This window comes from Oryctolagus cuniculus, chromosome 3 (genome assembly GCF_964237555.1).
Source record: "Oryctolagus cuniculus chromosome 3, mOryCun1.1, whole genome shotgun sequence".
Taxonomy (NCBI): domain Eukaryota; kingdom Metazoa; phylum Chordata; class Mammalia; order Lagomorpha; family Leporidae; genus Oryctolagus; species Oryctolagus cuniculus.
This window is the reverse complement of record NC_091434.1, coordinates 73,109,339-73,126,469: the sequence shown is the minus strand read 5'-3', so window position 1 is coordinate 73,126,469 and position 17,131 is coordinate 73,109,339. Positions and strand designations below refer to the sequence as shown.

At 41.1% G+C, this 17,131-nt stretch overlaps 1 protein-coding gene across 2 annotated transcripts in view; it reads right to left on the bottom strand.

Moving 5' to 3' along the window:
- STK39 (serine/threonine kinase 39) overlaps positions 1–17,131 on the bottom strand; it is a 335,022-nt gene that overhangs the window by 123,998 nt on the left and 193,893 nt on the right. For both annotated transcript variants that reach the window (XM_051848534.2, XM_051848536.2), the window contains exons 11-14: positions 15,133–15,255; positions 15,016–15,045; positions 1,940–2,002; positions 138–205 (exon numbers count right to left, since the gene is read on the bottom strand). In XM_051848534.2, coding sequence (XP_051704494.1) covers positions 138–205; positions 1,940–2,002; positions 15,016–15,045; positions 15,133–15,255 — 284 coding nt within the window. The remainder of the gene's footprint in view (positions 1–137; positions 206–1,939; positions 2,003–15,015; positions 15,046–15,132; positions 15,256–17,131) is intronic.

Sequence of the window (17,131 nt, the reverse complement as noted above, 5' to 3'; positions counted from 1 at the left end):
TTATGGGAATACAGCTGGTTATTTGGGGAAATCAAAAAAGGGAACGATTCTATTTAATGTTAATATTATGAAACGTTAATGAAGGAGATCAGAGCACTGTACCACAGGAGAAACAACAGAACAGCAGCATTCTCTACCTTAATCTTAAGACGAGGTTCACGGCACAAGAAGCTTCTCTGTAGTCTTCACTAGCGTTGGGTTGGCCCTTTAAAAACAAGACAGCAAATGAGTTGTCAACTTTAGGGGGAAAGGAAAGAATAAAATTGCAATATATCTTGCACAAACATCTTTTTGTTCTGGAAATTTCCAGACTAGCTCTTCATACCTTCAGGTCGCGTTTGGCTTCAAAACTCCTCAATATGAAGGCTGAAATGAGGCCTATCTCCCATTACAATTGTGGACATGAAAGCTCACGTAGGAAGCCTGGCTGCAGGATGCATTCCAGGAACAGCTGGCGTGAGCTGCTGTCCCAAAGAGGCTCAGTGGCCCCTTCACTGAGCAATGAGCTGTCACTCACTAGGCCTTGCTGATGAACAAAGGGTGGATCCTGGCAACCTTAAGATGCACAGGGAGGTGGAACCCAGCAGATTAGGCAACATTTTTGAACATAGATTATCAACCACAAATACTTAGTGGTTACATGCTTACTGGCTCTACCCTAGGAGGAATCCCTGGACATGAGTAGACCTTGTTGGAACAGGGAAAATAAGAGATCTCAGATCAAGACTTGGCTCTGTCCTTGACCAGCTGTGGAAACCTGGGTGAGGCATTTGCTGAGCTTACTTTCCCATTTACAAAATGAGAGCCACATTTGTTTCAGTGGTTCCCAGGAGACTTAATTCATATACATGAAAGTGGGCCACACACAATAAAACATTTTACATAGAATACTCATTTTCCTCATCCCTTTTCCTGCTTCCTTTACGGTCTTTACTTTCTCACCCAGAGTTATTCCGGATTTCTGCTGTAAGTGGGTCACTCAGCCAATCCCTGCAGTTCATCTCAAGGTCTCTTACTGGGTTGCCAATACAGTGTAAAGACCTAAACTGAATTCTGGTTCAGTTGCTGACCAGTGGTGGGACCCTGAGTGACCCATTTAACCTCTGCAAGGCTTTGCTTTCTCAGCCATCAAACATGGCCCAGGACATAGCTGTCTGACCTCAGCGGGCTTCCGGCAACAATGAAATCCCATCCCTCTACTCAGTTCCCCAATATTTAGCTATTTTATAAAACAAAGATCTGGTCAAGTCAAAAAGAATTTAAATGGAGTGTGCATGTTCAGAAAACATATAATCCTATGGCTGGTGATACATGATGTAATCATTTGGAGAATAAAATCATTCACTGTACAGCAAGCTGGAATGTGAGCCCATGGTACGGCACTGGGTCCACAGTCCTTCCCTTGGATTGCTCAGCATCTTCCATTCAAACCCAACATGACTCACAGCACCCATCGACTGAACCGTAACTTTTGTAAATAAGCCACTATGAATGCATTTCACAACCACTGGGCTGTTGTTTCTACAAAGCAAGTTGTAGACATGAATTGGCTCATCAAATTCAATGATGAAAGAATTATGAAAAGAGGCTACAGAAATCTAACCAGGAATGAAAAAAGCAAAGTATCAATTAACTGCAGTGTTGGGGGCCTGGGACATAGCAGAGTGGAGTCACTTGATTTGCTTTGCTTATTTTCCACAGGACCAGCAACTTCAGAAGTGGTCCGTTCATCAACCCTTGCTCCCGCACCTATCGCTTCCTGTAAAGCACAGTCAACAGAAACAGCGCTCTTTCCCCATGTCTATCGAAAAAGGGAGCTCTCATGCCCCCTGATGGGAAGGTACTGCCCTGAAATGGTCTACCTTTCTGAAATGCTGGGTTTTTCAAAAGATCCGTCTACAGAGCAGCTCAGAAACAAATCGCCAGCAGAGGCGCATACCTGAGAGTCGCGCACGGAGAGGGACTGGATCTGCTCGGGGATGCCGCCTGCATTCACCGCCACCTGTGGAGAGAGTCACCGTTAACAGCTCTCACCGAGGCTGCGAGGGGACATCCTGATCACGGAGGTCCCTGTTTTCAGAGACAATAATTTTCAAAGGATCTTAAAGCTGTAGTTCCCCAAAGGGGAGCCTTTGACCACTGCAGTGCAATCACCAGCACATGCATTAAAGACTCCTGGGCCACACCCAGACATGGAGATGGTAGAGAATCTGCATCTTTGACAACATCCCTGGATGATCATTATGCTTTTAGGGAACCACTGAGATGATGTGAGAAACAGACTTAAATTATTCAGTAATTTAAACTTGGTCCAGATAGATGTCCTAGGACCATTTTTCCTTGCTGCATAATTCCATCTAAAGTTAAGGGAACCTTGGGGCTGGCGCTGTGGCGTAATAGGCTAAGCCTCCACCTGTGGCGCAGGCATCCCATACAGGCACCAGTTCATGTCCCGGATGCTCCACTTCTGATCTAGCTCTCTGTTTATGGCCTGGGAAAGCAGTAGAAGATGGCCTAAGTGCTTGGGCCCCTGCAGCTGCCTAGGAGATCTGGAAGGAACTCCTGGCTCCTGGCTTCGGATCCACCTGGCTCCGGCCGTTGTGGCCATTCGGGAAGTGAAACAGCAGATGGAAGACCTTTCTCTCTGTCTCTCCCTCTCTCTGTAACTCTTCCTCTCAAATAAATACATAAAATCTTTAACAAAAAAAGTTACGAGAACTTTAATGAAATGATGTTAGGGTTAGTAAATCCCATCCTTTCAATCATTACTTTCAACAATTATTTATTGCATTTTGAAAACATAGCAGGGTTACTGGGTGTTAAAAGAGTATTTCCCCAGTAGGAACACCAAAACGTTAGGTTATTTTTTTCTCTCAAAGTAAGAAAACAGTCCCTAGTGGGATACCCAAATTATTTTTTCCTCAAGCCCTGCTTCTGTGAACTCTGCCCTGGAGTACAACTTGAAAGACAAAGAACTCAGAGCAACATCGACGAAAATGAAAGAAAAGGGGTCTCCTGCTTCTAAACTTACCATCAGTTCTAAAATAATCAGAAATTATCAGAAAACCTTTGTGGCAAGAGTTAGCTAAAGTTTAAGAGTGTAGAATTCTTACTCTCTGTGTGCTTCTTTAAAAATAACTATGTTAGTACTGAAGTAATAGAAGTGTGCCGATGTCTGCCATTTGCAGACATGAAGAAATGGGTACCTTGGTGATAGAGCAAGCACAGTAACAGAAGCCAGCGATGAACTTACAGTGTTCACTGCAAAATGTCTGAATAATGGTGTATTTTTGAAAATATTCATAATAAAACGTTGGGGGGGGATGATTATGTGAGAAAAACCACCAACGTGTGTCCATCAATGAGCCAGAGAGTCAGGATCTAAACCAAATGCCTCTTGCAAAGAATCTTTCCCTCGAACTGATTTCACAGTCTGAATTGACATTACAGATACAACCAGAGACCACTTATAGCACGTTCCACCTTTAGTCAAAGACAGGGGCATCCAAAAAATCTTAGTGACATTTTCTCAGAGGAGACACTGTCTCTTCCATGCACTGTTCAGTCATCAAGACGGAAGCAATGCAACTGGACTAGGGGCTGGAACTCCACATACACACTGCAATCCACTGTCGTGTGTACCCTGCATGTAATAAAAAGACCAGCCCCAACTAACACTGTAGTCCCTCAAATGTCACCACCGTGTACTCACTCTTTGGGATTAGGGCATAGCATTTTGAGTATATACTTTTAAATTGAACACTTCCAAGAAAAATAACACATTAAGCAGCTGTCATTCATCGACAGTACCTGCACATGTATCACATTTTTTTTTTCAATAGTTTGCTATAAGAAGGTCATTTGAGAAAATGGGTGTTTTGATGGGAAAGGGAGAAAAAACATACAATAGTGCTGGACACTTCCCTGGAGAAAGACCTCAGCAGGGATCTGGGATAGGAGAGAAGCGAGACAAATATCTTCGAATGAAAGAAGAGACAACATCTGTCTCCCAATTTTTCATAGAACTATGCATAATCTCATTTTCTATTAAAAAACAAACTGTAGCTAATTCAATGTTTAATCTTGAATTGGATCCTAAATAGAAAAAAGAAACAGTGGAAAAACTAGTGAAATCCGAATAAATTCAGAGGTTTGGTTAATAGGTATGAAGTAGTACTAATGTCTGAGCTGTGATGTGTATCAGAGTAACATACAAAACCAACAGTAGGGAAATCAGGTGAGTAGTATATGGGAACTCACTGTCTTAGTAAAATGTATTCTCATAAATACAGTGGATTTCTGATCACAAATCTTTTTTTTTTTTGGCTTTTGGTTCTGGCTTATTTCACTCAACAGGGTGCCTCCACATCCAACCATTCTGCTACACATGACAGGTTTCATTTTTTTTATGCTGAAAAATATTTCATTGTCTATATATACCACATTTTCTTTATCCATTCATCTGATGATAGACACCTTGGTTGAGTCCATATTTTGGCTATTATGAATAATACTGCAATGAACATGGTAAAACAGGCATCTGTTTTGATACAGAGATCTTGTGTCTTTTGGATGTATACCCAGTGGTGTGGGATTGCTAGCTCATATGGTCAGTCCACTTCTCGTTTTCTGTTTTGCTTAGATTTAATCTCCGTACTGTTTTCCACCATGGCTGCTCTAATTTAGATTCCCACCAACAGTACAGAAGAGTTCCCCTTTCTCAGCATCCTTGCCAGCATTTGTTGCTCTTGGTCTTTTTGATAACAGCCATTTCGACAACAGTATGGTGATACCTCAATTTGGTTCTAATTTGCATTTTTCTGAGGCCTATTGATACTGAGAAACTTTTCATGTATTAGTTGTCCATTTGCACTTCTTCTTAAGAAACTATCTGTTCAGGTCCTTTGCCAATTTCTTAACTGGCTAGGTTGTTTTTTGTTTGAGTTTTTTGAGTTCCTGATACATTCTGGATACTAATCTTTATTGGATAATTAGCTTGAAAATATTTTCTCCCACTCTGTCAGCTGTCTTCTCACTCTGTTGATTTGTTTTCTGTGCTGTGCAGAAGCTTCTAAATTTGATATAATCCCGTTTGTCTGGTTTTGTTTTTGCTGCTTGTACTTTTAGGATCTTACGCAAGAAGTCATCATCAACATCAATGCCTTGGAGTGTTTGTCCCATGTTTTTTCTATAAATTTCACACAGTGTCAGGTCTTACATTAGGGTCATGACCCATCTTGAGTTGATTCTTGTGTACAGTGTGTTTTTCTTCTACATTGATACATCTAATTTGTCAGCAGCATTTATTAAAAAGACCATCCTTTCTCCAATATATGTTCATGGAACCATTGGCTGTATATATATATAGATTGATTTCTGTGCTCTGTATTCTATTCAACTGATCCATGTGTTGGTTTTTATGCCTCTACTATGCTGTTTTAATTACTTTAGCTTTGTAGTATGCTTTGAAATCAGATACTGTGATACCTCCAGCTTGAGTTTTCCCTCTCAGGATCACTTCAGCTATTCTGGGTCTTTTGTGATTCCATATAAATTTTAGAATCATTTCTCTAATTCTGCAAAGAATGACATTGGTATTTAAAAAGGGATTGCACTGAATCTATAGATTACTTTAGGCAGTACAAACATTTTAATAACATTAAGTTTTCCAAACTACAAGCATAGAGTATCTTTTCCTTTTTTTGTGTATCCTGGATGACTTCTTTCATCAATGTTTTGTAGTTTTCCTTATGGAAATATTTCATTTCTTTGATTGCATCTGCTCCTAAATATTTTATTTTTTTACAGCTTTTATGAATGGGATGTCTTTCTTGATTTCCCTTCCAGTGAGTTCATTCATTATTGCTGCACAAAAATACTAGTGCTTTTATTTTGTATCCTGCAACTTTACAGATCCTGTTTATCAGTTCTAAAAGCTGGTTCGGTGCCGTGCTTAGGTTTTCCTCTGTATAACATCACGTTACCTGCAAATGTGGATATTCTGACTTCCTCCTTTCTAATTCTGATGTCCTTCATTTCTTTCTCTGTCTTAATTCCCCTTGATAATACTTCAGATACTGTATTGAATGTGTGTGGTAAAAGTGAACATCTTTGCCTTGTTCCATATCTGTGGGGAAACGCTTTCAACTTTTTCCCATTCAGTATGATATTGGCTGTTGGTGACATATACAGCCTTAATAATTTTGATGTATGTTCCTTCTATACCTAATTTGTTAAAAATTTTTATCATAAAGGAAAGTTGAATTTATCAAATGTTTTATCTACACCAACTGAGACAAAAATAAGATTTTGTTCCTCATTCTGTTGATGTGATTTATGTTTATTGATTTTTCAAATGTTGTCACCCTTCCATCTCTGAGATAAATTGTACTTGATTGTGTCATTATGATCTTTTTGACAGAGTAAATTTGGTTTACTAATATCTTGCTGAGAATTTTTACATATGGTCATCAAGAATATTAGCCTACCGTTTTCTTTTTGTATAATGCCTTTGTGTGGTTTTGGTATCACAGTGATGCTGGCCTCATAAAAAAGAGTTTGGCAGAGTTCTACCCTTTTCAATATTTTGGAATACATTCCAACATATTAATAGTAGCGGACTTCAACATCCCACTGTCATCAATGTACAGATCACCCAGACAGAAAATTAACAAAGATACATCAGAGTTGAACCGAATTATAGCACAAATTGACCTAACAGACATTTTCAGAACATTTCACCCAACAGCTACAGAATATACAATTATTCTCGGCAGCACATAGATCATTTCCTAGGAAAGACTATACAATAAGCCACAAATCAAGTCTCAGCAAATTTAAAAAGACTAAAACCACACCTTGCATATTCTCAGAACACAAAGGAATGTGACTAGATATCAATAACTAGAAGAATGACAGAATTCACAGATACACAGAAATTAAAGAACCTGCTAGCAAGTGACCAATATATCACTGAAGAAATTACAAAGGAAATTTTAAAAGTTATTGAAAAAATGGAAATGAAAATATAACATTATCAAAATTTGGGGATATGACAAAAATAGTATTGAGGCAAGTTTATAGCAGCTAAGTACTTACATTTAAAAATAGTAAGATTTCAATCTAATGATGCATCTCAAGGACTCAGAAAATCAAAAACAAATCCAATACGACATTAGCATAGGTGAGAAATAATGACGGCAGAAATAAATGAAATGGAAACAAAAAAAATACAGATCAACAAAATGAAAAACTTGGGGTATTGGAGAAGATAAAATAGATAAACTTTTGGCTATACTAACCAAAAAAGAGAAGATAAAAAAAAAAAATTAGAGATGTTAAAGGAAACATTACAACTGATAACACAGAAATACAATGGATCATAAGGAACTACTATGAATAGCTATATGCTAATAAATTGGAAAATCTTGGGGAAAAAATGGATAAATTCCCAGATATATATAACTTACCCAATTAATCAAGAAGATACAGAAAATCTAAACAAACCCATAATAAGAAATGAGATTGAAACAGCAATTAAAAGTCTCCCATCAAACAAAATTCCAGGACCTGATGGCTTTACTACTGAATTCTATACAACATTTAAAGAGGACTGACCTCTAATACAGAAAATCTCGCATGATACTCACACTATGGCATATTGCTCAGCTATTTTAAAAAAAAAAAAGGCAGAATGAAATACTGCCATTTCCAGGAAGATGAATGAAACTGAAGAATACAATATTTAGTGAAATAAGCCTGGCACAGAGTGTTAATTATCATATAAATTCACTCCTATGTGGAATCTGAAAAAGCTGAGCCCATAGAATCAAGAGCAGACGAGTGATTACCTCAGGCTGGGGAGGACAGCACGCAAAGGCACAGCCACAGAGGAGGGATGAGTTCTGGTGTACTATCACATAGAAAGTAATTACATTTAACATTATTGTGCTGTGCACAATGGGTTAAGCCACAACTTGGGATGCCTGCACCCTGTATTAGAGCACTTTATTTCCAATCCAGCTTCCTGCTAATGCATCCTGGGAGGCAGCAAAGGCTCAGGTGCATGGACCCCTGACATCCACGTGGGAGACCCAGAAGGAGTTCTGGGCTCTTGGCTTCGGCCCGGCACAGCCCTAACTTTGCAGGCATTTGTGAAGCAAACTGGTGGATGGAAGATAAATCTCTGTCTCTGTTTTTCTCTGCCTTTCAAGTAGATGAGAGTAAATAAACATTTTTCAAAAATATTATACTTTTTCAAAACAAAATGCTTAGTGGAGATGATTTTGAATGGTCTCATCACAAAATCATAAACATTTAAGATGATGAGTTGGTCGTTACACAATATACCCATACACTGAAATATCACACTGTATTCAATAAATATGCACAATTACTATCTGCCAATTTAAATATATATTAATTGCCTAAAAAGAAATTGGTATCATAAAAGTTCTAAATTAAAGCCATCTGGGATGACTAAGGCTAACCATAATAAATTGAGAGGAGGAAATCAAATATTTCTCTTCATCCATCATATGGATATAAAACAAATGTATGAGCACTAACGGGCATTTGAAAAACATGCTTTCCGAATCAGAAATAATTTTTTAAAACTAGAATAAGTCTTAAAAGCCATCAGGCCAGAGCAGTGAGTAATAAAAGCAATGAATTCAGCTTTCACGATGTGTCTAAACTCTTGTAAAATTAACTCAGCCTAAATTCACACCAAATAGATTTTCTCCTCAGAACAAGATCCCAGAACTGGGAAACAGAAACATTTTGCAATTAACCTGCTCTAGACTCTCAAATACACAACTCTTCAAGAAAATGTCTCTTGCGGGTTCCACTGGGCTTCAGCCAAAAACCTTTTTCCCCTGCTTCATCACACTTGATTAAATAGGGACAACTTTTCCAAGAAATCTCTGCAACAATTTTCTTTTTCCGTTTCCTTTTGTTCTGTTTGCTTTGCTTTTTGAAATTTATGATAAGAAACCTTCAGGAATTCTGAGCACACAGTCTTTCTGGATTGAAAGTGAATTGTGCAGTCTTCCTGTGAAAATACTAGACCCTACCCACGAATCAGAATCATGTGAGTACCTCTGTAAAAACGATAGTTGCTTGGGCATCACACCAAACCACCATGTCAGAAACTGGGTGAAGTAAAGGCAGCTGCATTTTTCGAAGCAGGCACGGTTTCAGAAGTAGAGCTGGAGTTGTGAACCATTTACTTCCATCCATTTAACTGAGATGCTGCTATGATAAAAAGAACGCTGCTTGGGCCAGCACTGTAGCAAAGTGAGTAAGGCCGCTACCTGCAGCCCAGCACCCCATGTGGGCGCCAGTTCAAGTCCCTGCTGCTTCACTTCTGATCCAGCTCCCTGCTGTTGTGCCTGGGGAAGCAGCAGAAGACGGGTCAAATATTAATGTCCCCAACACACACATGGGAGCCCCAAAGGCAGCTCCTGTCTCCTGTTTCTGGCTTTTGCAACCATTTGGGGAGTGAACCAGCAGATGGAAGATCTCTCTCTCTCCCCTTCTGCCTCTCCTTCTCTCTCTCTCTCTCTCTCCCCTTCTGCCTCTCCTTCTCTCTCTGTAACTCTACCTTTCAAATAAATAAGTCTTTAAAAAAAAATCAAATAATGCTGCTTATTTTATGTCCTCTTCAGTTAAAATGAAACCAAAGGAAGCTGGAAATTTCAGTCAATTTCACTTCTTTTACCTAGAAAATTAAAGTACAATGTGAAATTGAGAGAAAACTTGTAAAACAAGTACTTAATATTTTGCAGTCTGACAAAAATAGGTCCAAAACCACTGGCTATGTAAAGACCAATAATGGAGTAACAGTTTAATGTCGCTCCCCCTCTTCGTGGAGGAACGAACATTTTTCTCTACCCGGTATGTTTCCCTAAGTTTTCTTCCAACAATATTCTTCCCTCATTTCTCCTGGCCTCTCCCCACAGTCCGTATCCAAGTCTAAGTTTCTTATAGGTTTCACTTTCACTTTCAACCTGCAGTCCGTATCTGAGTCTAAGTTTCTTCTTGCTTTCACTTTAAATCCTAACTCCTTTCCCACAGTCCGTATCCGAGTCTATGCCTAGGCTTTCGATAGCTTCTTCCGGCACCTTTTCTGTCCGGCTTTTCCCTAGGCTCTTTGCTAGTCTCTCTCTCCGGTATTTTCCACTTCTTCCTGTTTCTTCCCTCCTAGGTTTCCTATCCGAGTCACGGCACCATTATGTCGCTCCCCCTCTTCGTGGAGGAACGACACAGGACCCTGCGCTGTTCTTTTGTCTGCTCGGCCCTCCCCGGGTTTGCTGCTGGTTCTTCCCGGGTTGGCTACTGTCCCTTCCACCTCCGTGGAAGGGCGGTTCCCCCTGCCACTTTCCCCACTTCCGCGGGGGAGCGGCACACCGCCGGCCGGCTCTCTCGGGGGCTGCACAGGTGTTCCTTCAGATAGATGTTCCTCCTAGATGTTCCTGGTGCATGTTGTCTCTCTCTTGCTTTATAGTCCTCTTCCACCAATCCCAATTCTGCTACCCACACGCCGAGTACGCTGCTCTCCTCCAATCAGGAGCAGGTCCTACAGTTTATTGGTTGAACTGGAGGCAGCTGTGTAGAAGCTGTTTCCCTTCTCAGCGCCATATTGTGGGAAAGCAGATGCATAGAATAAGTCTTAATTCCAGTAACTTAGTCTAGTCCGAGTTGCTCCCCACAGTTTAAGACTTTTCTACAAGAGGAGACACAAACTAGCAAACAGGACCCAAGGAAGCAGAGACTTTTGCAAATATGACCCCAAATACACACCTCAAAGAGATGAAAGGCTTCCAGAAAACAAACTCTCTGTGCCTTCCCATCATTCCCAAGGTGCCTGACATAGTTCCATGCAGAAATCAGGCACACATTAAATATCTACTCAATTAACTAATTGTATTATTAATATTAGTGTATTATTAATATTGTATAGTTTGTTTTATTAATCTTTAGTCTCCGCACACACACCCACCATCCAAGGGGAATAAAGATGATAAATATATGAAATCAGGATAAATCATCTACCTGTTACAAATTGCTAACTACTAGGAAGTAACCAATAGTCTGCAAGACTATTTTTCTAAAGCATCAGGTTAGGAGCACAGGACAAATTTTCCCACATGTCTGTCCATGAAATCTCAAGATATGTGGTCTAAGTTCCAAATCTTAGAGTCAATACTAAAAATTCACTCCAGCACAGGATGAGGCATATCTTCCCAACATCCCTCCAACAAATACCCAACCCTGGCCTTCTCAGTATTCTCAATTAAGACTGTGATACCTTAAAATGCCACCTCATGCCTCCCATGAGTCCCTAACAAACTAGAAGTCCCTAAAATGCCCCTTGTTTACTGTAGCATCTTACCTTAGACATGGGGCCAATAAGGCTATTTCCAAACTTCACTCCATTCTGTAACATCGTCTGACCTTCACTGCTAATTTGTGACCTACTCATCGTTACTACATGCCTACTCATCTGCCTGTTTCATGTGTGTATATTAGAACATGGGCATGGGCAGCCGTGTCACCAACAAGCACGGACAGAGTCTCTACCAGATGCAAAAGGAGTATCAACAAGAATAAAATACTATCCTTGTCTTCCAGTGGCTTACAGTGAAAAAACACCTGAACTCAAATTAAATAACAAGGAGCATTGAAAAGCTTATCAAAATGTAAATATTCCAGCATTTAAATGTGCCACGTGTTACAGACAGGCATTTTCACTCTTGAAGATGTTTAAAGATCTAAGGTGCAATGTCATAGGCTGGATACTTTGTTATACCTATTGATAGAAACAAAGAAATTCTAAGTCAGCAGATACTTCAGCAGAGCAATCACAGTTCTAACGATCTGCACTTTACTTATGGATGTGCTTCTCAAAATTGCATACACAGAAAAGTGAACAGAATTATGTCTGCAATAGCAACCTAAATTATTTTCAGGAAGGAAATGGTTAAATAAACCATTTCCACCCATCCATTATATTATGTAGCAGTTAAAAATAAAGAAGCAGATCTGCAATATCTAGGGTGGAAAGATTTCCAAGAAAATAGGACAAACTGCAGAATCATTTTAGCTTTTATAATTCTATTCATGACCTTAAGATGCTACCTGAAATTTCCTTGTATTTGTATAAAAATGAACAGGAAAGGATTGAGAAGCAAACACTACAAACTGATAACTTCTGTGGAAAGAAGTGATACCCACAGGTTGGGTGTGGGGAGCAACTCAGACTAGACTAAGTTACTGGAATTAAGACTTACTCTATGCATCTGCTCTCCCACAATATGGCGCTGAGAGAGAGCCCAAACAACCTCTATGCAGCTGCCTCTCGCCAGTTTGACTGATAAGCTGCAGGAGCTGATCCTGCTCCTGATTGGAGGAGAGCAGCATGCTCGGCATGTGGGCAGCAGAGTTGGGATTGGTGGAAGAGGACTATAAAGGAGGAGAGAGACAACATGCACCAGGAACATCTAAAGAGAACACCTGAGCAGCCCCCGAGAGAGCCGGCCGGCGGTGTGCCGCTTCTCCGCGGAAGTGGGGAAAGTGGCAGGGGGAGCCGCCCTTCCACGGAGGTGGAGGGGTCAGCAGCCAACCTGGGAAGGACCAGCAGCAAACCCGGGAAGGGCCGAGCAGACAAAAGAACAGCGCAGGGTCCTGTGTCGTTCCTCCACGAATGGGGGAGCGACATAATGGTGTCGTGACTCGGATATGAAGCCTAGGAGCAACAGTTGGGGGGTGGCAGGGAGTAAGATAAAACTGGTCTTTGCAGTTTTATTCTATCTAGTTTGCTCAGAGCTTTTCCACATCTTTACTCTATTTCCTTTCTCACTAAGGTCTATCCTAACCAACCCATATAAAATTAGCACCTCCTACCCAATTCCCCACAACCTACAACCACAATCCACTTTTCTCTACTGCTCCCATTCCATTGTAACACACCACATAATTTACCTATTTATTAAGGCTATTGTGTACTGTTTATTTCCTCCCATTAGAATGTAGGCTCCAAATGGACCACAATTTTGCTCTATTTTTGTCACTGATGTCTCTCCCACACCTACTAAAACAAGTGTGCCCAGTAGGCATATAAAATACATTGGCTGAATGTTTACATATTTAAACCTTTTAATTCCCTTTGTAATAGGTAACTAGAATATTTTATTGCTTCACTTAAGAGAAAGCAGCCTGGGGTGGTCAGCAAATTAGAGGGCTACTTTAATTAAAAGCTGAAAGGACACAGCGACTATCATTATAGTATTTCTCAACACAGCTCAAGATACTGAAATGCCAACGTCCACAGCAAAGGTCATCGAACACTGGCCCCAGAGGTTGTGCGACAGCTTGTGGGGCAAGTTATTCGTAACATCTGGAGGTGGTGTTTACGTGCAAGCACGTGTATCCTTTCACAAGATAAGAAACCTACTTACAGTCTTTTTTATGACAAACTAACAGGGGAGCAGACATAAGATACTCCTGAGAATTAGAGTCAAGTTGCAGTGCAATGCCTATGACTTTCAAAGCCCACTCAGGAATGGTGACAGTGATGTTCAAGGATCAAGTGACAACATGTCCCACGTTATTTTCTGTCCTGTCTTTGCGGAAAATATTCTTGCCAAAAAGATACTGCCATTATCGAGATAACAAGTCAGCTATCAGGGCAATTCCAAACCCACTCTTCCACATAGGAAGAGACTGTCTTAGGAAACCCTCAGGAGGAAACATCTACCATTCCTGTCAGTCTGCACTGGCAAGGCAAGATGCAGTGACTATCATTCAGCGAGTACGTCCTACACTGAACCAATAACAAGCGCTTCCTAAGGCATGATGTCAGTAACACGAACCATGTCACTCTGTTCTACTTCTAAGCAGAACTGACACTTTCCATTAGATACCCTTAGAAACAGACAAAAAAATCCGGGCTCTAGATTCCAGGAAAAAAAAAATGGAACCGTCGCCAAGAAGAGGGCAGAGTTCATGACATCTGTTGAAGACCATTTTAGAAACCTAGCACAAGATCTGTGTGGCCAACACGTCCCACCTCGGGACTCATCACCATTGCTCTGAGAGATGGGAACAGTGCCACTGATCAAATGGAAAGATGACCTCACAGCTGACGTAAGAGGGAACAGGGTCTGAGGGAGAGGAACCACTTGGCAGCAGCTGAAACGTCTCTAGTGCAGGATAGAAGAGAGAATGAGGTGGGGAAGGAAGAACCGGCAAGAGCGGCCTGTGGCTGGCTGCTGCCACTTAAAACTGAATGACAGCTACTCCATGCAATCAAATGGAAATGTCCGCTAATCTCAAAAAGTTGGGATGGATATCATTTGTAACCCAAAGTTTTCTGTGTTCTTAATGAGAATTTATCAAGTTACACATTAATTACTAGGTCTATAAAATACTTGGAGCTATTTAAATAAGTTTAAATTTCCTCTAGGAAAATGAGCACATCCTAAGAACCACAGTCATCATTAGTCATTAGGCATTAGGATAATTCATCAGATGGGGGACGTAAATAAAAAATGATCTCTTAATCAAAAGATGACCAGTTCTCACTTGCCTACTATGTTACCCAGGAAATTTAAAAATCAAGAACAATAGATTCAACCTAGAGTTTCTAACCATTTTAATGTCTGAAATACTGTAAACTAAAAACACAGAAGGAATTTTGCCTGTGTGCTTACTACATTTTTTAAAGACAGTGACACTAACAGTTAAAATTAATTGGTTACCTAGTGTGTGCAAGGACACCCCATGCATGCTTGCTGTATATGATTTCATCAATCCTCACATGAACTTTAAACGTTCTGTGAGCAGCTGGCAGAGGGGGAGACTGAGGCTCGGAGAACATTTGCCCTGATTCATGCACACTTTTGCAGACCTGCAAAGTCTACGAGCCTTTCCTGTCTTTGAAAAATTCTTCCTGAGATGCTGAAGTCTCTCCCACAAAGGGGTAAGATAGAAAGAAAAACAACCACTACTCACCTCTGGATTTTCTTCTTTTACTCTTCGTGACTGTAAAAACAATTACAGGTCTGTTACTATACACCCAGAAAAGAACCCAGAGAAATAAACCTTACGCGGGTCACCCGGGCCGGTTACCTTTTCCTGAGAAACAGCGGCTTTCCCTTCTTCGCTTTTTTCATCCATCTCGTCGTCACTCCACTCCCAGTCACCGTCCTCAGTTTTGTGAAGATGGCCACTCGACCCGGGAACTCTTCTCACCTGGACGGAAACAGGCCCATACAACTCTTCACTAGTCCAGGGTGCACAGTGACCACAGGGGCTGCTACTGGAGCACACAGTGTACAAACTACCCAAGGGGTCACCCAAGCCACAACACACCCTCTAGATTCCCGACTCCCACATTGGCCTTCTTTGCAAAAATAGTGTGTCCGTAAAATGCACGGCTGTGCCCGTGTAGAACAAAATACTTGCTGGCGCCGCGGCTCACTAGGCTAATCCTCCACCTTGCGGCGCCAGCACACCGGGTTCTAGTCCTGGTCGGGGCACCGGATTCTGTCCCAGTTGCCCCTCTTCCAGGCCAGCTCTCTGCTGTGGCCAGGGAAGTGCAGTGGAGGATGGCCCAAGTACTTGGGCCCTGCACCCCATGGGAGACCAGGAGAAGTACCTGGCTCCTGCCATTGGATCAGCGCAGTGCGCCGGCCGCGGCGGCCATTGGAGGGTGAACCAACGGCAAAGGAAGACCTTTCTCTCTGTCTCTCTCTCTCACTGTCCACTCTGCCTGTCAAAAAAAAAAAAAAAAAAAAAAAAAGAAAGAAAGAAACAAAATACTTTGGAAGAACACAACACACGTGAGCCATCTGGGATCAGGACCATTTTTCACTTCTACTTGTTAGAGACCAGTAGTAACTACACTTACAAAGTCAATGGGGGAGACTTCACAATTGCCTAAGACATACACAGAAGCAACTGACTACTGACTGAGCCAAGGCAGGGGGAATGGGGAGCCTAAGGAAGCACACTAGACTAGAGGCACCAGCGAGCTAAAACCTGTCCACAAAGCAAGTACCCTTCTATTGCCACCATGCACTTTTTCAGAACCTGACATCATGCTTGCCTTCCCAGGACCCTGCTCAACCTACTTGAGCAAAACGAAACATAATCAGACTATTGCTAACACACTTTGTGGCTTGAATGAAACTCGTGAGATTGTAGGCAGGATCAGACTATTGCTAACTTACCTTGTGGCATGTACGAAACTTGTGAGATTGTAGGAAGGCACTCGTGTGGAGGCTTCAATCAGCTTTCTTTTGTTCTTTTTATTTTGAAGCCACTACATTTTAGGGTGTTTTCTTATGCAGCAATAGCTAACTGATAGATGTGAGACTACACTAGTGTGCAGATGAAATATATTCAAATAGCACTTAATATATAATAGCACTAGGTCAATATTTGCTATTACAATTAAAAATAGATTTTTTGTCTTTTTGGGTATGTCACTTCTTATTTTGTTTTATATTTTATTTTTAAAAGAATTTAATTAGTTTTTAACCGACTCAATGTGTTTTGCAGATATAATTCTAAGAATATAGTGCTATTCCCTTCCTCCTCTCTCCCTCCCCCTCTCTTCTCACTTTCTTTCCTTTTTGTTTTTGAGATAGCATATTTAAATTTACATTACTGTAAAAAGGCTTAATACTTTGCCAAAGAAGATGTAATCTATAGGAGGTGCTTTCCAAATGTCTATGTGGTTGAAGAAGCAAAACTTTCTCTTTTTTTTTTTCAAGATTTTATTTATTTATTTGAGAGGTAAAGTAACAGGGAGAGACAAAGAGACAATCATTCAACTGTTGGTTCACTCCCCAGATGGCCACAACAGCTCGAGCTGCACTGATCCAAAGCCAGAGGCCAGGTGCTTCTTCCCAGTCTCCCATGCGGGTGCAGGGGCCCAAGGACGTAGGCCATCTTCTACTGCTTCCCCAGGCCACAGCAAAGAGCCAGAATGGAAGGGACTAGAACCAGCACACGTATGGGATGTTGGCACCCCAGGCGGAGGATTAACCTACTGCACCATGGTGCCGGCCCCTGAAGAAGAAGCAAAACTTTTAAAAGGACAGGATGACTGACACTGAGCCTC